We start from the raw sequence: 25,825 nt of genomic DNA on the forward strand, positions 1-25,825 counted from the left end.
AGGACCTGCGAGAATTTTTAAAACCATCAATCTGACAATGAATTCAGTTGTGATTGTACAAGCAAATGTTAAGAAATGCCAGAACACCACAGTATATAATAGTTCAACTGTCGGTGCTTGTATTTATAGAAGAAGCATGCACTATATTACTCAATCCTGTAATATGCTAGACTTGATCCAATTCTATGGTCACATCCTTAAATAGTGAGTTGTTCAATATGATATATTGCATTAACTATATGATTGCTTTAATGGCTTAAAATGATATCCAAGGAAACCAGCATACCTGTGTGGGTCCTTTGATGCGCTTTCAAATGAGAACTCTTTGTGTAAACTTTGGTGCAGCCTACAAAACAATACATTGGAATACATCTCAGTTAAAATGTGGCTTTTTTTTCTTTGCAGATTTATAATCTGCCCTCCTTAGTTTATACAAAAAACATCTTATATTTACTAATTCTAAGATCCATCTAGAACTTCAAGGATCCACTCAAAATGAAGCTGCTGAGATACTTAGAAAATCAGTCTCTTCAAATTCTGTAAGTAGGATTATTCTCAGATCATTTAAATATCTTTAGAATTGTATGGTCCAGGGTATTTCAGCTTCTGAATCTCTTTATACAGTTGATAAATCAGGTATCAGATTTAGCCATAGATACTACACGCTCTTTAGAAAAAAGACATAAGGCCAGTCATTGAATTGCAGCATTAAATTGATGAATCTGCTCATTTATGTTAGTTTTTAACTAACTACAATTATATGGATTTCCCAGTGTTCTTTACCTATGGTGTGGAAACAGGTCCTTCAGCCTAATAAATCCACACTAACCCTCCAAAGCACAGGCAATTTAGCACAGCAAATTCACCTAAGCTGCACATCTTTGGACTGTAGGAGGAAACGAGAGCACCTGGAGAAAAGCCACACAGGCACAGGGAGAACGTGCAAACTCCATGCAGTCACCCAAGGCTAGAATCAAACCCAGGTCCCTGGCACTATGAGACAGCAGTGCTAATCACTGAGCCATCGTGTCTTTTGAGCAATGGATTTATTAAGACAGAGCAGAGTAGCAATTCAATATCACAAACATGCTCCAAGAGGTTTGCTGCTACGAGTCTTTTAATTATCTAAGACCTCTGTATACCAAACGGATGAAGCAAGTTGGTTGACTAACTAACAAGCTCATCTATCATCTTGGTAAAGAGGACTGCAAGCAAGTTAATGTCGCTCACTTGCAAAATTTCAATTATTGCCATAAAACTTGGCAACACTCTGGACCAAAGTAAATGCCTTCAGCAATTTAAAACTGAGCTACATAGACCACGAGGACTGCAGATACATTCACCAGTCTGAACAGGTACCTAGTCTGAGAGCAAAAGTGAGGCTGCTACAATTAACTTTACTGCCTCCAGGGAGTTGGTGAAGCAAAAATTGCAGCAATTACTTGTTCCTATTCTGTGATTTTATTTTAAAATTATCCATTCTTGACGTGAACATCATTGACAAATTTACTATGACGGGTCTCCAGGGTAGATCAGGACACTAGATTCCCAGACTTGAACTGATTGCAAATAAGATGGCACGGATTTAAAGTAATTGGCAAAAGAAGCAAAAGTGACACAAGAAAAAACTTCTTCATGCAGTGAGTCATTAAGGTCAGGAATCCATCTTGCTTGGTGGAGGCAAATTCAATTGAAACATTCAAAAGGGAGTGAGACAAGTATGTAAAATGGATTAACAGACAGAGTTACTAGGACAAGGCAAGAAAATTGACCAAAATGAATTGCTCATTTTGAGAGATGGTGCAGGTAAGATTACCAGAATGGCTTCTTCTGCATTATATGAGAAAGGGATATGAGAAATATCATGGCAGTGAAATTACAATCACTTATTATTTTTGTTAGATTATGTACTTATAATTCTTAAATTAAGCAAGCACTCATACCTGGGAAGTCACAATGATGAATCCGTCTCTTCTCCAACTCAGGGTTGTTACGTCGACTGTATTTTGTTGTCTGGAAGCCAGGTTGACAGGCCTGCATGGTGGTCTGAAGACTATGCATTTGTGGATGATGAACAATCTTTGATGCTACTGATGCAGCATATGATGGAGGTGGTGAGAGTGTATTGATAAGGTCAGGCTGGTTTTCTGGGCTACCAGGTTGGGAATTTGGAGGCGATGGCGGCAGATATGAAGTTTGCTGCTGATAAAACTGAGCTGGCACAACAAAGTTGTTTGGTGATGATACAACAGGCTGAAAGTGTTTAATTGCCGACTGGGTAGACAGGCTGGTTGCTCCAGCCATGCCTGTTGACATGGTAACATTGTTACAACTGTGAATAACTGTAGTGTTGCCAAGTGACTGGGTAGAGCTCAAAGGCATGTTGACAACATCTGTGTTAATTGGCATCTGATACAGTTGGGGCTGATGTGAACTGACAGGCAGTTGTAGCTCAGGGGAAGAGGCTTCCTGCTTGATGAAGATATTATTCACAGGAACAGACTGTGGCACACTGAACACACTGGTGAATTCAGGGAGGGCATGCGTCGTAGTGGACGTGCATGACTGGGTGAAGTTAGTGACTGGCTCTGTCTTGACTTGTGGGAGAGCTTGCTTTGTCGGTCTGTAAAGGCCTGTTCTCAAGTGGGTGATATCAGGCAGGATCAGGTTGATATTCAAGCTGTATGGTGATGTTATCTGCTCCTCAAAAAACTCATCTACCACTGAGGCACTTTCTCTTCGATATTTCTTCTGGTCAAGAACTGTTGAAGCTGGTGGAATCAGTGGGGCTAGATACTTGTCCATTTCCGATCTTACCTTTTTTAACAAAAAAATATGCATTTGTTTTGAGTACATTGCCAAAATATTATGGATGCTAAATTTAAAGTTTTAATTTTATGATGCCATAACAACAAACTATTAAGAGAAAACTGTTGTTTTAAATCATTTTGTTGTAGTGCACTCAAATTGTAACTTTTGATAATTTAACCAGTACCTATTTACTTGCTAGTGTAAATGAAGACATTCTTAAGATAGTTTTTAAAAGTGTTTTGCATATAAGATCTCCTAGTAAGGGAAACTGATTGTTACTTGCAAGCTTACAGAAAGCTTTGTCTGACTCTTGTTCATGAGTTAAAACACAACTTGAAGACAACTTGCTAAATTCCATAAAATAGTAAATTTCCAGTGATTCAAATGGCAAATATTGAGGTGATATTCCTAATAATTTACTTATTTCTAATGAAAACTCTTTTCTCAATATTTTTCAAAATATTTCCTCACCTTTTCTATTCAAAATGACTGAGATGCATGTAGCATCTATGACTGAAAGCAAAAAGACAACTCACTTCCAGGTCGACTGCTTTGAAACATACAGTTGGATATAAGTAGCATTTTATTCAGTCTAAAATCTCTGCTCGGTGTCATGACATCCCAAATTCAGGAAGAGGACTATCCGTGATGTTAACTGCTAGTTTAAGTGCAGTGTCACAGTGGGACCAAGTTGTTACATTGCCCATGAAATTTGCCATCAGAATAATTATTACATTATCTTGAAAAATAACAGCATATTCACCTTTATTATTAGATTGCTTCTTAAGATAAGCAGTTTTTAAATAGTTCTACGTTGAATTTAGATGTTTGGTTTCTCAATGCCACCGAAAGTCCTCCTAAGTAATCCAACAAGCATTATTGCTTCGATATGCTGTTCTAATCACTTATGACACCATTAAACCTGACATTATTCTAGTTTCAGAGATGTTTCATCATTAAAAATGGCAGTATTATTCGTCAAAATATTATCTAGACTGTATTTAATTGAGCAGCCAAAATCTGGTGTGTGGGTGTTTACTGGCTGTAGCTTGACTGATCCAAGACTGTGGTTCCAGCAAAATATATATTAGATATTTTCCTAATCAGCATGACTTTGTATTTCAAAAGCATAATTGTCAAGACAAGATCTTCTGTGTTTTTCTAATAGCTTCTGTACAATGGGAGTAATTATGGATTTCACAGCAATATTTATTGGAACTCATTCAATTTTTCCAGCCCTAACTAACAATCCCATGTAAGGGAGTTTCAGGTCATCTGGTGGTCGTACCAGGAGTTCACAGCTACGCTGCCATACCAGGAATACCTTCATAAATAATGAGCACACTTTATTGAATAACAGCAATTGAAAGCTGTATATTTTCCAACAAACTGTGCCCAGATCTCCTAACACTCCTTTAGCTTTTCTTCCCTTTCCTGCAAAGGAATAATTGTCTCCTTTTTAAGTAATCTTCTCACCATGGTCCATATTCATACTCCAGAAAGTCGTGACAACAAAATCGTTAAAGTAGTACAAAGCACAAAGCATATTGTAAATGACGCACAGCATTCTTCTATCACATGTTTCAAGCTGTTTGTTTGAGTTCTGCAGATGAATATTATTGGGTGAAGTACATAGTATTTCAATTACTTTCAATTACCACAGTGTGCTATTCATAGAAACCTGTCAGAATAAATGTTTGTTGCTCTATTCTAATATTGGCACCATCAGAAAATTGAGATTTCAAGGCCAACTCAAGAGACTTGAGCACAAACTCTAAGCTGATGCAACAGAGCTAAAAATCACACAACACCAGGTTATAATCTAACAGATTTATTTGGAAGCACTAGCTTTCGGAGCACTGCTCCTTCATCAGGTGGTTGTCACCTGTTGGACTATAACCTGGTGTTATGTAATTTTTGGCTTTGTACACCCCAGTCCAACACTGGCATCTCCAAATCCTGATGCAACAGTGCAGTTACTGAGGGAGTGTTGCATTTTTGATGTTGGTTCCCTCCAATCTCTGCTCAATAGAAAAGATTTCATGAAGCTACGATCTCCAAAAAGAGCAGGGGAGGTCTCTGAGATTCAGGATCAATGTATATCCTTCAGAAAATATCATTTAAATAGATTACCTTATCACAGGCTGTGCTTAAAATAGCTGGTATAGATCCTACATAATAAGAGCAGGAAATATATATAACATAACATTATATGATAAAACAACCCAAGGCATTTTACAGGAGCACGATAAAACAAAATATGACACCAAACCACATTATGTCAGATAATCAAAAGTGAGGTAAAATAAATATTATTTAAGGCAATGGTAAGATGTGAAAACCAGGGTAAGAATTTTAAATGAGCATATTGCTTAACCAGAAACCAGTGCAGGTCAGCAAGCACAGCAGTAATTGGTCAATTGAATTTGCTGCAAGTTAAAATTCAGGTAGCATAGTTATGGATAACCTTAAGTTTACTTATGGTAGAGTGTGGGAGCTTTAGAATTGTCAAGTCTTGGAGGTGACAAAGGCATAAATTAGGTTTTCCTCAGCAGATTAGCCCAAGCAGGGGTGAAACTGAGTACTGCTACCAAAAGCTGGTCTTAGTGATTATGCAAGCATTATATGTAGTCAGACACATCACAGGCTCAAATATGACATCAGTGTTGTGGACTTTCTGGTTTAGTCTTAAATGCTTGTCAGGGAGTGGGATGGAGAAGAATTTGTGTCAGTAATTAGGAAATGGTTTAGGAGTGTGGATTGCAAGCAATTAATTTAATTTTTCCAATATGTTAATTGGAGGAAATTTCTGCTCATCCAATAATGGGCATCAGATAAACAATTTTGTAATTTAGCAACTGTGACAGAATCAAGAGAGCTAGGGTAAGATGGAGATGGGTGTTGTCAGCATGTGCAAGCTAGTGTTCTGCTTTGAAATGATATCATTGCGGTAAAATGTTGATGAGAAGTAGGAGTGAGTCAAGATTAGATTTCTGAGGGACACTAGGGCTAACTGTGTGGAAGCAGGAAATACAAGTAATACTCTGTGTACAAGTTGATTGATAAGAAGGGAATGATTCAAGAGCAGTTCTGTTCAGCTGGACAATAGTAGAGTGGTGTTGGAGGATAATGTGCTTGATCAGGAAAGAGCTGCAGACCAATTGAAAAACACAAAAGGGAATCATTTACATATGTCACAAACACATAGGATGAAGTTTGTGCTTTGATAAGGGTCATTTTAATACAGTGGCAGAGGCGAAATATGATTGGAGGGTTTCAAATATGGACATGAAGGACAGGTGGGCACGAATTTAGGAGTGTGCAGCATGTTCAAAGACTTTGTAGAGGAAAGAGAGTGGTTGGAGTTGGAGGAATAGGACAGTTATGTCAGGAAGCACTTCTATTTACAAAGGGTGGGAGAGGTTTGAAATTCTCTTCCACAAATGGCAGTTGATGCTAGATCAGTTGTTAATTTTAAATCTGAGGAAGATACATTTTTATGAAGCAATGGTAATATATGGGCCATATAACGTATGCACAAATCAGCAATGATCTCATTAAATGGTGGAACAAGCTTAAGTGGCTGAATGATCTACTCCTGTTCCCATATTCCAATAATTTACAAAACCAATGGGTTTAAGGGTAGATATTTTTGAGAGGGGTGATGATGATAGATTTAAAAGAAAAAAGAATTACTAAGCATATCAGTCAATGTGGGGAGCCTGGAGGGAAGGTGGATGGTCAGCATTGGGTTTTATGGAGGATTGCTCTTCATGCATTCTTCTTTGGCTGTAAAAGGCATTAGAAATCCTGCAATCATGAAGGATGTGATTTAAATGCAATGCATTTGTTTTTAGGGATTACAATACGTAGACAATAACTTGCTGTTAAACATTGTTTTGCCAGAAAGTGTTGTGTGTTTTCCAATAACTATCTGTTTTATAATTTTTTTTTATTGCTGATTATCAGAATATGTCACTGAATCATTGAATGGTTGCACAACGTCGGCTGTGACAAATCAGTTAGTCCCATTCTCTTATCTTTTCCCTATTGTATTTTCTCATGTCAATTCCATTACCTTTTAGAAAAACTTACTTTTAGGCAGTGCATTCCTGATCTTAACCCCTCTCTGTTTAAAAGAAAAAATTCCTCTTGCCACTTTTATATGTGAAATTAAGCTGTCCCACTAATTCTCCGCATACTGTTATTTCCACTTCTCATACCAACTCCCTTACTAAACATACTCAAATTAATTACTTGGTCACTATATTTCAATAAATATTGATAGTAATGCCATCTCTGAAGAATATTCACATGATATTCATAAAGCATATAATATTTGCTCCATTGACTTAATATTCTGTAGTTTTGTGTGTTCCTGTTGCCTTGTAGTTCACTCAGGTTCAGGACTCAGAGACTGATTAATTCTGACAGGTCAAACATGATGGCTCTTTCTGTGCTGAAAACACAATCATACCAGCTGAAAGCATGCTTGTAATCATGCTTTATGTGTGATGAAGTCCCATATGATGATGCACAGGAACTACAGCTTGTACCTATACGTATTCCATTGAATACTGATGCAGAATTTAAATGTGAAGCTCTTGTCACTGCTTTTCAAAAACTATTGATAAAGTCATAATTCTCCTCACAGGAGGCTCCCAAGCCCTGAGGAAGTCACCTAGACAGGGGACGAAATGTTTGCAACAAAAATTTCCAGCTCGGCGAACAGAACCATAACAACGAGCACCCGAGCTACAAATCTTCACCCAAACTTTGATCTCCTCAAAATAGACTATAATATCATCCTCTGGTGTAGAGCAGATCATGACTTTCCGTTTGTTGTAAGTTGGAGCTTTGCAGAGAAAATAGTAGTAGACAAAACTTTAATATCGCTTTTTAGTTCTGGACCACTTCTAACTGCTTAATATTGCCCGAATCGTAAGACATTGAGTGCACCCTTCAATCAAATTAGATTTCAGGCTAAGAATTCAAGACATAATTAACATTATTTATGTATTATTTACTAAAATTATATTAGACTAAATTTATTCATTTTACATGGACGTTATGTGCATGGGAAAACGGGGATCAAAAATGTGTTGTGGAAGTGCAGAATGAGATCTGTCCTTTCTGCATAACCGTAGGAACACTCACCTTGATTAACACAGCTTCAGAAAATAGATTGCATGTCTATTGAATTCAGCAGTTCTCAAATACTCCAACTGTTAAATGTATGTCACAGTGAAGTGCTCAGTTGATTCTAGTAGATGTTTTGAGATATTTACATGAGAGAAATCTGATCAAATAACTTATTTTTCTCTTACATTTAATCTACGAATGAAAGAAGCAATAAATGAGTAATTTATAAACTATCTATGGGCGTCCTTCTAGAGTAGGAATAATGAATGGATAATTGTGTTTTGATGAATCCAACAATCACTGACTGTAGTTAAGAACATATCACTAAAAGCATTAAGTACATAATGACAAAGTTTAACAACCAGATATCTGTTCGTAAACATGGTTTTTGCTGGTATGTAATGGAAAAATATCACAGGAATTGCAGAGATATACACATACCAACAGACCTTTATCACTACTGATATGTACATTTACATTTTCAAGCACTTAAAGGTGCATTTTAACAAAATTAAACTACAACAATTTGAGCAGAACTGGCAATATTTAATTCCAAAACTTGTTAGACCACTCATTAATGCATGTTCTTTATTAGAATATTTCAAACATTAGAAGTTGTATTATTTTAGTACAGCTCCTCACACTTAAACACGTCACATTCAGTTCTTTCTCTTCTACCTGTACACCATTGATTTATGTGGTAAGCATCATATAAATTGTTGTTGGATCGCAAGATCACAATCTGCAATTCCACATTATACCATGAAAATCAACATCAATTTGCTAAATTGGATCACTTTCTTCACACTGCAAACATTTTCTGAATGAATTTAGTTAGAATTTACATAAAAGGAAAATGTAAACTTACTTGACTTGGGGAAGATGTAGTTGTTTGTAGCAACTGAAGTAAATGTGATTTCAGTAGACCTGACGATTTAATGCTGTCTTCTCCTAGAAATATGTTGGCCTAGCCAGAAAAGAAAATTTAAAAATACTTAACTTTGAAATGTTAGATTTTTCTTGTATTACAAACATTATAAAAGCTCTGTGTCTGAGAGTTTTTCTCCAATGAAAGACAGGAGTTTTGTTTTGCAATCCAATTAGCATGACCACTTTGGAGACCATGCAAGAAATGGCCTACTCCATTACAAGACTCTTTGGCAATGAGACAACTGAGATTCTCTCTTTTCTAACTTTGCATGTCATCCACAGTATCCACTATCTGTCTCCTTATACCGTGTAACTCAGATTGATAACACAGGAGAAGAGGCAATTTGGTCTTTTCAGTCTACTGCATCATACAATAACATCAAGGCTAATCAGGTTGTGCTCTTAGCTTCATATCTCTGCTTTTCTTCTATAACCCTCTAATCCCTTGTCTATTAAAAACTTATCCAAATCAACCTTGAATAAATATATCTTCAGTATCTTTTGAGGTAGAGAATTCCACATTTGAGACTTTCATCTCTGTCTTAAAAGACCTCTTATTCTTAAACTATTTTTAATCTCCTCACAAATGTAACACAATGCTTTCAACATTCTTCTTTGAAACTTGGACCATTCTAATTTGTGACATTTACAGTACAGAAGGAAGTAATTTGGTCCACTGTGCCTGTGTTGACTCTCAGAGCAAGAAATAAAAGTGAAAGCTGCGATGTTACTTCCTTCCTCCTACCCATTGCTCTGTATTTACTCTGCTTTAAAAATATACCTACCATTTTCATAAAAGATTAAATTACCTGCTTCTCAACAAATCAAGCCCCTACAGTGATTAAATATTATTTTCATCATTCATCAACATTTTTCATAATTTTAAAGTCTTCAATAAAATATCCTAGTTTCTCTACTCTGGAAGTAATTAATATTGTTGGAGTTAACAATTTATGACTTTTTCCAATGATCAGGATAGTTTTTGATCCATTTTCAATTGAAATGGGTTCTTTGGCTTCCTACAAGTATTAAAGTCAAGCTTGTTCTGGATTCAAGAGAACAAGAAACTGTATTCAAAGCAGATGAATCAATCATTGAAGCTGTTATCATGAATGATCTGGAATACTGGGACCACTAACAGATCCCTACATGGAGTCATAAAAATGTACAGGATGGAGATAGACTCTTCAGTCCAACTTGTCCAAGCTGACTAGATATCCTAAATAAATCTAGTCCCATTTGCCAGCACTTGGCCCATATCCCTTCACACATCCCTACACATCCAAATGCTTTTTAAATGTTGTAATTGCTCCAGCCTCCACCATTTCCTCTGGCAGTTCATTCCATACAAATACCACCCTCTGCATGAAAATATTTCCCCATTTAAATCTTTCCCCTCTCACCTTAAACCTATGCCCTTTAGTTTTGGACTCCCCCACCTTGGGGAAAACACCTTGTCTATTTATCTTATCCATGCCAGTCATGATTTTTTAAACCTCAATAAGGTAACCCTCAGCCTCCGACGCTCCAGGGAAAATAGCACCAGCCTATTCAGCCAGTCATTGTCGTTAAACTAACATAATCATTTTGAAAACAAAATTAAATCACAGCAGTAGCAGAATGATTAACTGGTGGCTGGTGTTTAGAAAAGATTCAGGACGACACACGTTTGGACTATAGGAACGATCCTGCAGAACTGTCAAATTCATGACTTTTCCCAGCTAGAATCCAGTTTTTATCAGTTTTCTTCTGAGGCAGTCCCTCAGGATAACGGAAGACTTGTTTCCACTTGAATTTATGTGTTGTGAGATAACTGGTAAAACCATTGCATGATTTGCAGATACTCCCACACGCTGCACAAATAGGACTTGATCTTAGGGAATTGTCCTTGATATGAACTGGACAAATCCCCTCATCCACAAAGGAGTAGCCAGCTCTCTCCTTTTCCATCCTTGCATCAACTCCTCCCATCTTCAGTTGGCCAGCGCATAATGGCCCTGGAGATGGATTGAGATCTATGGTTGCCAGTTAACTGGGCAGTCTAACAAGTGTCTTGCTCATTCTCCATTATGGAATCTGGTTGGGATAGAGGTTTTTTTTTAAAACAAAATTATCTAATCAATTTGTTCAGAGATGTTATTACACACCTCTGGGGCAGGTGGGACTTGAATCCAGGTCTCCTGACCCAAAGATAGGGTCACTATCACTGCCCAAGACCCTGGGGCTGATTAGCTCAGAAAACAACAGGCTGCCCAGCTGCATTGTTTCACGTGTGTCCCTGCTGAAAACACAGCCATCGAGTGAGCTGCAAAACACCTCCTGCTGATCACGTTGCAATGTTAGTAAAAAGCTGCAAATTATTTCAACTCTGGCAGAGACTGAAATAAATATATTTAAACCCTGATTAAACAGGTTTTCACAGCTAGGTATGGTTATGTTCGCAACTGATGAGCAAATGTTCAGTTCCAGCAGGATTCTTTCAAAAAAAAGTCAGAATCCTACGAATTTCATATTACTTTTCCCCACTGCCTAAATTAATCTGAAGTCATTGAAGCAAACCGCAATCCTTACCATTACCCTGACAGAGATAACAGACTCAAAGACATACCCAGAATCTTCTGGTCCCTGTGTCTCAATGCTACACCACACTCTTTATAAAAGCCTTTATTTGTGTTCTGTTTAAGATCTTACTAAGGTGCAGAGCTGGCAGTTGGGGTTTGTGGTAGGTAGTAATCTGAGTCAGACTTTCAGATCAAGCAGTTTGATTGTTTAAGCTGGTCATTTAAAATTAATCTAGATGAAACTACTTTTAAAACAAAAAGCTGTGTTTAGACAATTCATTGGGAACATATTTTACAGAAATGAAACTGAAGTAGTAAAATACTTGATCACCATGAGGGGTTTGCTGGTACCTTTCTTTCCTGCAACCCATTCATGTCAGATTCATTTGATGATCATCGTATGGGCTGAAAAATGTGTTGCTGGAAAAGCGCAGCAGGTCAGACAGCATCCAAGGAGCAGGAGAATCGACGTTTCGGGCATAAGCCCTTCGGGAATCCTGAAGATCCCTTATGCCCGAAACGTCGATTCTCCTGTTCCTTGGATGCTGCCTGACCTGCTGCGCTTTTCCAGCAACACATTTTCAGCCTAGTCTGCCTCTGGAATGTTGCATCAAGACAATTGGCTCAGTTCCCACCATGTCGAGTGGTCTGTAAACTCAATTGCCATTAACTTACTTGAATTGACTATCTGACCACAAAGTGAGTAGCACAGCTTCCACCCTGAAAAAAATGGCCCAGGATTGTTCCAGTAAACTACATTTTTATATCTAACTGCCATTGTATGTAGGGGAAGCATCAGCTCTCTTGCACTAAACTATCTAGTACGTTCCCATACCCTGAACAACTTGGGTTTTGGTGAGCCAATTGCAAAATAGGGTGAGATCAGCAAAAATGAGATTCTTGAAGTTGAGAGTAAAACTCCAATTCTCCAACAACTTAGTGAGTGGTGAGAGGCTTATTTGCGTTCCATTGGTATCTATTACTGTACAAAGTTGCGCTCCTCTACAGAAAAAAAATCATCTCACTGATATTAGGGAATTACAATTTTCTTTCTTACAAAGCATGTAAGCAAGTATTAGCAAAGAACTGACTAAATATCCAAACCCTATGTTCATCAATAGTTCCCCTTCAAGGGATTAATTGGATGGAAAAATAGAAAAATATTTAGCATGGACATGGACAGTAGGTAATTTAGATTGCTCAATTTTATCAATTTATTCTTAAAATCAATTATAAAGCTCTCCTGAAGTTCTACTTTTAGATCCGCTTTTGAAGTTGTGACTGATAAAAACAACCAATTATCTTAGTCAGATGGTACTGGCAATCAATTTCAAACAACTGTTAGTCTTTTGATTCAATTAGTTTGGAATTCATCCGTTTACAATAGTAAATAGTGGTTGCTTAATGTTCCCACTGATTCTCATAATGAAAGCACTGCCTCAAGGTTAGATTACTTTTATCATATTTACTATCACTGTATGGCAAAATATTTCTGTACTCCTGTTCCCACTCCTTTGGTTTCCTAATAGGATTTTCTAATTTTTTTATTTTATGTTTAGAGGCTCCCTTTTCAATCTAACTCCTTTAAGGTGATGACATCATAGAGTCATAGAGATGTACAGCATGGAAACAGACCCTTCTGTCCAACTCATTATTGCCAACCAGATATCCTAACTTAATCTAAACCCATTTGTCAGAACTTGGCCCATATCCCTCTAAACCTTCCAAATCATATACCCATCCAGATACCTTTTAAATGGTGTAATTGTAACAGCCTCCACTGCTGCCTCTGGCAGTTCATTCCATACACACACCATCCTCCGCATGAAAAAGTTACCCCTTGGGTTCCTCTTAAATGTTTCCCCTCTCACCTTAAACCTATACCTTCTAATTTGGACTCCCTAACCCCAGGGAAAAGACCATGTCTATTTACCCTATCCATGCCCGTCTGATTTTATAAACCTCTGTAAGGTCACCCCTCAACCTCCGATGCTCCAGGGAAAACGGCCTCAGCCAATTCAGCCTCTCCTTATAGCTCAAATTCTCCAATCCTGGCAACATCCTTGTAAATCTTTTCTGAACCTTTTCAAGTTTCACAACATTCTTCCAATAGGAGGGAGATCAGAATTGCACACAATATTCCAAAAGGGGCCTAACCAATGCCCTGTACAGCCGCAACATGACCTCCCAACTTCTATACTCAATGCTCTGACCAATGAAGGAAAGAATACTAAACACCTTCTTTACTATCCCATCTACCTGCGACTCCACCTTCGAAGAACTATGAACCTGCACTCCAAGGTCTCTTTGTTCAGCAACACTCCCCAGGACCCTAACATTCAGTCTATAAGTCCTGCTCTGATTTGCCTTTCCAAAATGTAGCATCTCATATTTATCTAAATCAAACTCCATCTGCCACTCTTCAGACCATTGGACCAGCTGATAAAGATCCCTCTGTATCTGAGGTAACTTTCTTTGCTGTCCACTACACCTCCAATTTTGGTGTCATCTACAAACTTACTAATTACTGAGGGCTGATGCTCACATTGCTTTGGCTAAGTTCTACTTGAATTTAGTTTTTTTTGAGGATTTCTCACCACTAAGCTGAGGAAGACTTCTCACCATATCTTACAAACCTGCTTCATTAATTATCGACTCCAACCTTAGGGCATCCTTATATCTGATTCTATTGCCATCTTACTAAAACCTATTCCCATTAAAATCTTTCCACATAGCAGATAGTTGCTGAATGACCAGTACCCTTTGTGAAAGGCAGTTGTCTACCTAGACAACTGTTGGCAATCTGGTGTTGGCCCTTACTGGCAAGGCAATGCATAGCAGCCACAAAGTCACACTGCTCATAGCACACAGGTGACAATCCCTTGCACATGCAATTCCATTCACTCATCGCAACCACTGTTTAACCACTAACTCACACAGTTTACCTGCTCATGGCTACACCTTAGCTGAACACCCTCTCCACATTACTGCTACAGTATCGCCAGAGCCCACTGGAGACCCACAGCTCGTCCTTGGCTAGTAGGGAAACATCAGATGCAGATAAGCAGTTGGACAATTCCAAACGTGAGTTTTTATTTACAGCCAGCAAAACAGAATACAACAAAATGTACACAAACTGCAGATTGTCCCCGCAATGCAAATAAAATGCTAGCATCAATGACTACTGAACAGTCCATGATGATCTGCTACACCAAGCTCTCATCAACTGCAGCTGGGTTATCCATCAGGTCTTGTTTGGATTGTAGCATCCTAGGTCTTGTTCTCCTCAGAAGATTGCTCGTATTCTCCTAGTTCCTTCACATCTGCTAGATCACCTTCTTGTCTGTTCCAGTTCTACAGAGATGCCAGGACAGTGTGTCACACTCTGCCTGGACAATACAGGAGACCACCCCCTCCCCATCCCTATCTTCAGCAGCTCCACACTTTGCTCCACCCTAGTCAAAGCATGTGCTCCACCTCAGTCAGAGAACGTGCAATGTTGTCACGAGCCATGGTCACAGTGGGTAGCCTTTGTTCCCCAGTAACCAGCCTTGAAGGGCATCTGGACCCTGAAGGGCTTCAGATTTAATTGCTTCAGGTTGTGAGAGTCATCGCTCTGCCAGAATAATGGGGACACACTAACAGGGAATAGTAACAAAGATTGCAAATCACCCGAACATTAATGGAATGGAATCCCTTCCTATTAAATTCCACAACATTGTGAAATGGCCCCCTCAGTGCCATATTTGTGCAGTGGATAGCACGCTGCACCTAAGCTAACTATGTTTCTGACTCCTATTGCATGGGCTCCAGCACTGACCTCTCTATCAGGAGATAAAATGAACCAGTGTGATCTGGATTAGATAACAATGGTCATTGTCCTGATGCATTTATGGGTGCATGATTGAGTTTTCACACAGGTGAAAACACAACACTCATGGAAGTTGCACAAGTAATGTATTGCCTCTGTTTAGCATTTGCCTCTTTTTAAGTCATTGCTGCTAACATTAGAAAGATTTAAATAAAATGTCCCAGAGGATAAGTTCACTTTAGATGCCAATGTTTCATTTGCAAAGACCAAAGGCATGTGATAAATCGCTGGTGACCAGCACTTGTTAATGGATGACTTGTTATTGCAAATAAAATGTAGCTGCAGTTTGCAAATGTCTTCATGTATTTGCTTTTCAACGTGCTGGCATCCAGGAAACATGGACCCACACTTATACCAATTAAAGTGACACTGCCTCTACCCACTCTGGACATTGTCCCAGTCATTTTCATGTTGCATTTTGCATCTAGTGAATGGTAAGTGATGGCAGGGAATGCAGCTCATGACTGACACCAAAAGCACTTGTTCCAATTAGCTGTCAGGTTCAACCTTAGAGCTCCCATGTCCCTTTTAGATCGCACTACTGTGACAGCTTATTTCCACCCTTCACCACACCACAACATTAAACTTTGCCTCTCACAGACTTTCTTGCAGCATGAGATCCCAAGTTATTTCTTAATGTGACCATTGTATTTCTTTATGCTGCCCCACTGGAGGCCAATAGCTATGCCCTCCTGTGCTCTTTGGTGCAATTCTACTTTTCTCCCCCAATACATTTCAAGCACCTTCCACTCATCATCATCCTTGTTCCCACTTCTACAAATGCCTATGCTATCCCATTTCATTGCTCTTACAGAACTTTCCCTTAAAAATTAGTGGAAAGGCTTCAGTCCTTTGTCCAACTTCAACCACTCCCTGACTTATGGTACGTGATTCCTCTGTCTGCTTCTGATGGTCTGAGAGAGCAGACTGTTGCCCAGCTCCTGGACTGCAGACAGACAAATCCCCTGACTATCAGCAGCCCAACTGAATGACTGACCATGACCAAGGCCCTGTGCTATGTGTGGACTGTGCCTGTGATTGATGGTATACAGAAATCTTGACTGGATTGACGACTAGCTGCCAATCACCTTCCAACTGGACCACTTATTTGAATGAACATGTACTGTTGGTCGCACATGCTGTCAGTGTTAGATTGATGTCTTGATGTGCCATTCATAAAGATGACTGCACCCTCACTCAGATCCCTAATGACATGGCATATACGGACATCTCAGTGAGCCAAACAGCAAGATGCCCTCCCCCACATGGATAAAACTTCGCTGACAAGTAGATTGACTGTGTTCCTATAATAAAGACACATTCATTCAGCAATTTTGATAGCCTTTGGCTCTAGTTGAAGCACAAAAGTATGAACAGGCAAGAAAAACGCTTCTAAGTTGTGAGCATACAAGTTGGTGCTAAGTGAATGATAGCTAAGACAGTAACTGAGCAGGTCCACGATGCTGGAAAATGCATGAGTTGTTCTGTATGTTCTTGGGCACTAAGTTGCCTTGCAACAACCTTTTAATGGTAGTTGCTGGTGCAGTCTGCAATGCAAATATACCCTTCCTAAGTGGCCTGCAAATAATTTGCAGAGATACCATGATGGTTACAAGAGGTTGACAAATGTCAGATTCCAATGTCCACAGAAAAGGGAAGCATGTGGCTGGTGGCCAATAATCGTGTCCTGAGATGCTGTTTCCTATTAAGTTCCTCGACACCAAAGTATTTACATTGGCACAGCACAATGGGCATTAGATAGGAACAAAAGACTTTTTCAAAAACAAACTGATACAAACTTCTTTACACAAAAAGCAATCACCATAAGCATCAGTTTCCATCGATTGGTGAAATCCCAACTAAACAATTGCGCATGTGCCTTTAACCCAGTCACTGCACCTCAAGTAATTCACAGTAAGTGAGATACTTTGAGATGTAATTACAGACAAATGCAAATATCTGTGAAATAAAATTGTTCAGCACTAAATTATCTAATTTAATACAGTTTATTATAATAGTCATTTTTATACAATTCACCAGTCCTTTGTCAAAGGTTTAAAATTGCTTTTCCTCCCTTTCCAGCCCCTCTCCCAACTTTGCACCCTTACTTTCCCCAACTGATGCAGAACTCTCATTCCTTCACACTGAGCAGCCATGGTCTGTGGGCCGCCAGCCTTGCTTCCCATTGCCCTCTTCCACTCCTGGCCCCACGTACTCCAATCCAACAACTTTGCTGACAGTTGCTGTTCACCTTCTTGCTTGTTCTTCAATGACAGGTTGCTTCTCTCCTGCATTTGCTTTTGTTTGTGACCTTTCTCAGATTGGTCACTTCCCTGATTGAATTTTCACAAGCACGCTTTCAGGAGTGAATCACCTGCCACCCCATGTATTCTGTGTGTTGCTGTAAGGATTCGCCAGTGTGCTTATTATAGCAAAATGATATGAGATTTTTTAGGAAATAAATAAATCCATTAGGTTTTGCAGTTTTCTGTTTGCTGATTTTATTAACATAAGAGTAACTGATCTTTGGATGGGTTATATGTGTTCATGACAAAAGAAACAAATCTACACCATTCAAAATTAAGAAATTTCTATTATAAAGAGAAGCAATTCCTCAGCTAGTAGACTGAGGGAAAGGTCCAGTAATTTATAGCCTAATGTCTAATAGTCCAAAATTTGACATTAAATGGGCTGAGGTTGGGAGTTTCCTATGATCATTTCTTAGTTTTGGTTGTTGCTTTGCTAAAAATTCAAATTCATTGAACTAATTAATTACATCATGATGAATATCTGTGGAAGAATATATCTATAATTTAAAGATTAGATAAATTTTCATAACATCCGATAAAAAAAAGGGCTTTCAAGATCAAAATCAGATTGGCGGCAGCCCAACTAATGGTGGAGGGGAGGAGTTAATAAAGATATTTATGTCTACATGTCCCACGGGTCTTAATTTGGTGACCCATATTTCAATTCTGCTTCCATTCCTTAGCAGAGAAAAAAAGTAACTCCTTTCTTCTGCTTGCATCGGTACCTGCATTTTACCAATAACAAAGTAGTGGGGCATGGAATATACTACGAAATGCTCTTTCACATAATGTCAATCCAATATTATTTGACTAAAGTTATATAACAAAGAACCTATACTGTCTCTATTCTGATTTAAAACTGCGTCAATTCAACCCCTTGTTAAATTGTTTTTCTGTTAATCATTTCAGTTGGCATCTGGAACATGCAGAATTTAATTGAGCAAGTGATTATTTTCTAGTATGTGCCCCAGATGCAGCTGTGCCCTTCCATCTGGTTTCCATCCTGATACAATACAGTAACTACACATTATAGAAATTGTTTTGTCACAAATGAGTTACCATTCTCATTCACCATTTCCAGAATATATTAACCAATAGTAATTCTGCATTGTGCTATGCTGTTCTAACGTATCACACATGCAGAAATTGATCAGTCAAGGACAGAGGTGTTCAAGTTTACAATTGCTTTGAAAAAAAATCATTCTTGTGCGGGACTCCAGGGCTGTGCCCCAGTTTGTGCTGAGTTGGCTCTCTGAGGCAAGGTGACAATAAGGGCGTGGCAACTGACCACAGGGATCCTGGTCTAGGGAGTAGCACAACCAGCCTATGGACACTGCAAGATGCATGTCTGGTGTGGAAAGGATCAGCTGTGATTGTGTAAGAACTCACCTAGACTAGAGTGACTAATTGGGCAAATTGCCAGAGATGTACTGGTACCAAAAGCACCAGACTTCAGCATCAATGACAAAAAGGGAGAACATTGACAGGACAAGAGAAGACAATGGGTGGAACTTTCCACTACCTTAAGCATTGTAGGCAATAGCATGAATGTTCGGAAAATATGGAAAAAAGAGAGAAAAAAAAGAAATCTTGATGTCAAGAACATTTTTCCAATTTTTCCAAAAGTTTTAAGTGGTGACTTCAGAATCTTGCTAATGAGCAGTAACTACATTACTTCCGTGCATTTACATGTTATTAATAATGCAACTTGCCTCATTTGTATGCAGCTTTCAATTCTTTCCTATTTCACTAAGAAACTGGACAGAACCAATTCCCAACTAGAACGTCAGAGAAGTTATTTGGCAACAGCAGCTCAACAGTTGCTTCTTTGGTGCTTCCATTCAACCAAGTCTTCATCACAATGTTCCTGCATGCTCCATAGACACTGTTTTCCTCCAGCATGTCATTCATGCATGTCAGCAGAACATTGCAATCATAGGCAAAACCCCAGTTCAGACCTTATGATGGAGGGAAGGTATTTGCTGAAGCAGCTGAAGGTGATTGAACCTGGGACCCTGAGAAACTCCTGCAGAGATGTCCTGGCGCTGAGATGACTGACCTTCAACAACCACAACCATCTTCTTCTGTGCCAGATATGATTTGATCCAGCATAGAGTTTATCCCCTGATTCCCATTGATTCGAGTTTTGCTAGGGCTTCTTGATGCTGCACTTGCTTCATTTATTTTATTCATTGATGGAATGAGAGCATCACTAGCTAGACTGGGCAGTAAAGAGTCAACCACATTGTTTTGCGTCTGGTATCACATGTCGGCCAGACCAAGTAAGGATGGTAATTTCCTTCCCTAAAAGACATCAGTGAACAAGCTGGATTTTCCTGACCATTGACAATGGATTCATTGTCATTAGACTCCTAATTCCAGATTTTCATTGAATTCAAATTCTACCATCTGCTGTGAAACCCAGGTTCCTAGAACATTATCTGGGTCTCTGGATTAACAGTCCACCAATAATACTACCTGGCCATTGCCTCTACTTCAGAAATGCAGTCCTGATGTCAAAGGCTGTTACTTTCACCTCCCTCTGGAATTCAGCTCTTTTGTCCATGTTTGAACAAAGGCTGTATTACGGTCAGGAGCTGAGTGGCCCTGGCGGAACCTAAACTGGCCATCAATCAACAGGTTATTCCTGAGCAGGTGCTGCTTGATAGCACTGTTGATGACACCTTCCATCGTTTTACTGATGATCGAGGGTAGACTGATGGGGTGGTAATTGAATGGGTTGGATTTGTCATGCTTGTTATGTACAAGACTTATCTAAGCAATTTTCCACACTGTCAGGTAGATGCCAGTGTCGTAACTATACTGGTTCAGCTTGGCTACAGGAGCAGCAAGTTCCGGAGCACATGTCTTCAATACTATTGCTGGAATGTTGTCAGGGCCCTTGGTTTTTGAAGTATTCAGTGTCTCCGACCATTTCTTGATATCACGTGGAGTGAATTGAATTGGTTGAAGATTGGTATCTGTAATGCTGAGGATCACTGGAGGAGGCCGAGATGGATCATTCACTTGGCAATTCTGGCTGAAGCTTGCTGTAAAAACTTCAGCCTTACCTCTTTCAAATGTGAAGCCAAATGACCAGCCTCAAATACTCAAAGCAAAGACCTTTGCACCTACATAACATAGGAGAGCGCCTGACGTGATGTACTGGACTCTTCTATCATTGAGGATGGAGATATTTGTGGAGCCTCCTCCTCCAGTGAGTTGTTTAATTGTCCATCACTATTTATGGCTGGATATGGCAGCACTGAAGAGCTTCTATTTGATCCGTTGGTTGTGGAATCACTTTGCTCTGTCTATCACTTGCTGCTTATGCTGTTTGGCAGGCAAGTAGTCCTGTTTTGTAGTTTCATCAGGTTGACACTTCATTTTTGGATATGCTTGTGCTGCTTCTGGCATGCCTCCTGCACTATCCATTGAACCTGGGTTGATTCTTTGGCTTGATAGTAATGATTGAGTGGGGGATGTGCCAGGCTATGAGGTTACAAATTGTTTTGGAGTTCAATTCAGCTGCTGTTGATGGTCCACAGTGCCTCATGGATGCCTGGTCTGGAGTTGCTAGACTTGTTCAAAGTCTGTCCACATAAAACGATGGAGCTTATTCTCAATGTGAAAGTGGGACTTTTATCACCACAAGGGTTATGCAGTGGTCGCTTTTACTGATACTGTCATGGACAGTTGCATTCTGCAGCCGGCAGATTGATAAAGATGAGGTAAATAATGTTTTTCCCTCTTGTTGCACCACCTGCTGCAGAACCAGTCTAATAGCAATGTCCTTTAGAACCTGATCAGCTTGATCAGTAATACTACTGCTGAGCCACTTTTGGTCATGGATGTTGAAATCCCCCACCCAGAGGACATTTTGTGCTTTTGACATCCTCAGTGTTTCCGCCAAGTGTTGTTCTATTCAACACTTATTCATCAGCCAAGGTAGGTTGGTACATGATAACCACTAGGAGGTTTCCTTACCTGTGTAAAACTGAAGTCACAAGACTTCCTGAGGTGCGGAGTCAATGTTGAGAATTCCCACATTAACTCCCTCTCATCTGTATACCACTGTGCAACCACCTCTATTGGCTCTGTCCTGCTGGAGATACAGGTCAGATTCAGGGATGGTGATGTGGTGCCTGGGACATTATCTGTAAGGTATGATTCCCTGCGTGAGGTTGTTGATTGGTTAGTGAATGAGACAGTGCTCTGAATCTTGGTATTAGCCCCCTTTGCAGGACTGTTACTGCCATTGTGTTTTCTGGTGCCTAGGTCGATGCCAGCTGATCCATCCAGTTTCATTTCTTTGAAACTTTGTAGCGATTAATACAATGAATTGCTTGCTTGGCCATTTTAGAGGGCAATTGAGAGTCAACCATATTGCTGTGGGTCTGGAGTCACATGTAGGCTAGAGCAGGTGAGGATGGCAGATTTCTTTCCCTGAAAGGCATTAGTGACTCAGATAGATTTTTCCAACAATCAACAATCATTTCATGGTCATCTGTAGATTTCTAATTCCAGATTTTTCTTTACTGAATTCAAATTTAAATATCTAATGTGGCAAGATTTGGAACTAGATCCCCAGGACATTTACTGAGTTTCTAGGTTAATAGTCTAGCGATAATCCCACAATACCATTGCCTCCCCTTATGAATTCTTGTGTCCTAAGCATTGTTGGAGTTGCTATGTACGACATGTTTTTGAAAGCATATGTATGTTGAACCTTATTTGAGCGACAAGTCTTTATTGTGGGTAGAATTTGAAAATGCCTTTGTGAGTGCGCCTAACAAAGATAGTTGTCATTTTATTGCACTTATTTTGTTTACTTTTGTTGTACTCTCAGGACTTGGTCTAAGTTATAACATGATACAGAAAAGGCTGAGCAAGCTTCATTTGTAAAATTCTTTAAAGTCCTAATTATTTTAACTTTTCAAAGATAATAATAACCATTTTAACTGAGATATTGTTTGAAGATCTGATAATAACACTCCCAAAGTTTCAAAAACTCTTATAATGATAGGAAAACAGGGTTATGCACAAATGAAAGAAGCTGTTACAGTGCATTCTGTTGATACGAAACTCAATTCAGAAGATTGACCAAGCTACTTCTGTTTCCCAGAAGAAATTATTCATAATATTTAGCTCTGTAGTTCTTCAAAAATAATAAATTTTCTGTTTACGACATGTCAGATTAAATATAGTAAGGTTAGTTCTTATATTGTCATTTTTCTACCTAGGCCATGAACACTTTTATTTTAATGACATTTTTAGATCAGTATCTGAGATCAAGATAAATCATAAGCCTTTCTCCAGATATATGATGTTTTAACACAAAAATGTAGAGCTTCTCAATGAGAAAATTATTAAATACAATTGGTGCTAAACTATTTAGATCATGCTAAATTGTCAAGATTAGATTCCCCACAGCGTGGAAACAGGCCCTTTGGCCCAACAAGTCCACACTGATCCTCTGAAGAGCAACCCACCCAGACCCATTCCCTTACATTTACCCCTGACTAATCCACCTAATACTACGGGCAATTTGGCATGGCCAATTCACCTAACCTGCACATCTTTGGACTGTGGGAGGAAACCAAAGCAAACCCACGCAGATACAGGGAGAATTTGCAAACTCCACACAGACAGTTGCCTGAGGTAGGAATTGAACCCAGGTGCCTGGCACTGTGAGACAGCAGTGCTAACCACTGAGCCATCGTGCCACCCTAGAGAAATCGAAATGACCACAGTAACTAATTATTCATATTTATGAAAGGGAAAAGACTATCAAGACTTCCTGGTCTTGACGACAGACTACTGCTAAATACCTACTGCATCCAGTAGGCGTGAGAACATTATACTGAATATGAAATAAGGCTCAGCTGTGGTAATTCCAGTAGTTCTATTTAAGTTGTTCATACTTGATATATACTTTTATACATAATCTGCACAAGATACCAGAAGGCATATGACAACAGTAACCATTATCATGACAGAAAGGGAGGAAATTCATGAATAAATTATAGAGGTAAACACAATCAAGTTTCAGGGATAGAATTGGCCCTAATATATGCATATCACTGTAAAATTAAAACTTTGCTAAGAAGCATTATCAACTATTAGAATATACAAATAGACAACCTTTGAAAATTAGGTCAGGTAACTGAATAAGAATGTTAATGAATATTTCAAAGATAGAAAGTTTATAATGATAGAAAGTTCTGGAGACTTCAATTAACTCCTACACAGAAATGTCATAACAAATTAGGCCATAAAAGAATTAATTTTAGAAACAAGAGTTGTTTTTGCCAACATGAACCATTAAAAATGCTTCACTTAGATCAATAACTGTGGAACTTTATGGCATTGGCCAAAGTTTACCTGCTCAAAATCAGTTAAATTGTATACTCTAATTTAACCCAACAAATTTATGATCTGTTATAAACATGGATTCAGTTACAAAGCAGTTAAATGTGAACTTGGGCAACACACATCAAATAGTTTATTCAATGCAAATTAGTCTCCTCCGTGGAACAGAGTTTGCCAGGGTTGTTAGTTATATTTAAACATTTTGTAAAACCTTCCAGTTATATAACATCTATTGGCACCTGAAAGGGCATTACAGCTAATTAAGCATTTTTGAAGAGTCATCACTTATTGTAATCTAAGAAATATAACAAGTAGTTTCCATAGAGCAGGGCCACAGAAACAGAAATGTCATAGTGATCAGCTAATAAGTTTTTGTAATATTAATTGAATTAGTGCAGCCAGGACATGAGAGGTAATTATCCTGCTGTTTTTTCTCAAAAAAAGTATGAAAAGATCTCTACACATAAACCTGAGAGAGCAGATAGGACTGTCAAAAATTGGCACCTTCAACAGTGTAGTATGCCCTCAATGAAATACTGGGAAGCCAGGTTTGATTCCTGTTCTCATGTCCTGAGTGAGACTTTGACACAGTAAAGTCAAGCTTATGCAGTCAGTGATGTAACACTGAAGTATATGTGTACCTAAATGTCTTTTTATCTCAAAAAATACAAGCAAAATGCAAGACAAGTGATTTTTTTTTCTGATGGATTATGTCTTATACTGATTAATCACCTTCACAATGGCAGACAGCTCTTGCTAGTTCTAAACGTTTGCTGGTTGATGTTAACTTTTAATGGTTTGGAACTCTCAACGAATTTATTATTAAGTGAAACTAGTTTTAGAATAAAATTGGTTAGGAACACAATTAATGTATCTGAAAGCAGAAGAATAGTTCAAAACTTTCAGGTAGTTCTAACAAAGTTTCATTATTGTAAATATTTAATTCACAGACATCTGGACGAAACATATTCTTTATTTGCAAGTTACTTTTTTGAGAGTAACTTAGGATCAAATAAATTGAAGCAAATCTTATGTGTTATTGCTGATTAGGAATTTTCAAATGTTATCTCACAAAATTGCAGCTGTACTAATATTTGGTAACATTAACAGGAATAGAAAAAAATGGTGAATAAATCTCCACCAGAGTGACTCAGCGATAGATTGGGATGTGATGGATGCAGAATTATTTTTATCCAAAGTCTATGAATAATTTTTAATTTGATAAAAAAAACTCTAATGACTGGGAATATCGACAGTTTTGCAAGTCACTTAAAATGACGTTTGGGCTTACAAGTATAAAATAAGGCAGAATGGGCAAAATTTTAATTATACGGTGGTATCAAGGCTTAAACTTAGTCGATTGAAGAAAAATAATGTGTTTTTTTAACATCATTATGTGGATGTTTATTAAGCTAAAATGTACATTTTTATTTACAACATTTAGACTTTTCTTAAAGCCATTATGAATAATAATTTTCAATGTATCATTACAATAAGGCAAAAAATGTAAATAATGTATTGTTTTGATTTTTTAATACAAGGTGCATTTGACAGCATATTAATATTTATGCTTAAAAACAAAAGGTCAGTATTACTAGAAATATTGACAATAAATTAAGAGAAAAACTTTTTTTGAGTTTTCAAAGCATCAAACTGAATTACAAGATATAAAGAAGAGCACATTCACCAAGCAAAAATAAAATGAAGAACTGAGATCTAGAAATAAAAACAGAAACTGCTGGAGAAGCTCAATAGATCTGACAGCATCTGTGAAGAGAAAGTAGAGCTAATGTTTTGAGTCAAGTTCTGAAGAAGAGTCATTGAACTCG

At 38.4% G+C, this 25,825-nt stretch overlaps 1 protein-coding gene across 1 annotated transcript in view; it reads right to left on the bottom strand.

Annotated features, from left to right (window-relative positions):
* The window catches only part of klf5l (Kruppel-like factor 5 like), a 63,273-nt gene that overhangs the window by 33,971 nt on the left and 3,477 nt on the right, over positions 1-25,825 (bottom strand). Inside the window, exons 2-4 of the mRNA XM_043704643.1 lie at positions 8,822-8,920; positions 1,944-2,817; positions 287-346 (exon numbers count right to left, since the gene is read on the bottom strand). Coding sequence (XP_043560578.1) covers positions 287-346; positions 1,944-2,817; positions 8,822-8,920 — 1,033 coding nt within the window. The remainder of the gene's footprint in view (positions 1-286; positions 347-1,943; positions 2,818-8,821; positions 8,921-25,825) is intronic.

Source organism: Chiloscyllium plagiosum, chromosome 15 (genome assembly GCF_004010195.1).
Source record: "Chiloscyllium plagiosum isolate BGI_BamShark_2017 chromosome 15, ASM401019v2, whole genome shotgun sequence".
In the NCBI taxonomy this organism is placed as follows: Eukaryota; Metazoa; Chordata; class Chondrichthyes; order Orectolobiformes; family Hemiscylliidae; genus Chiloscyllium; species Chiloscyllium plagiosum.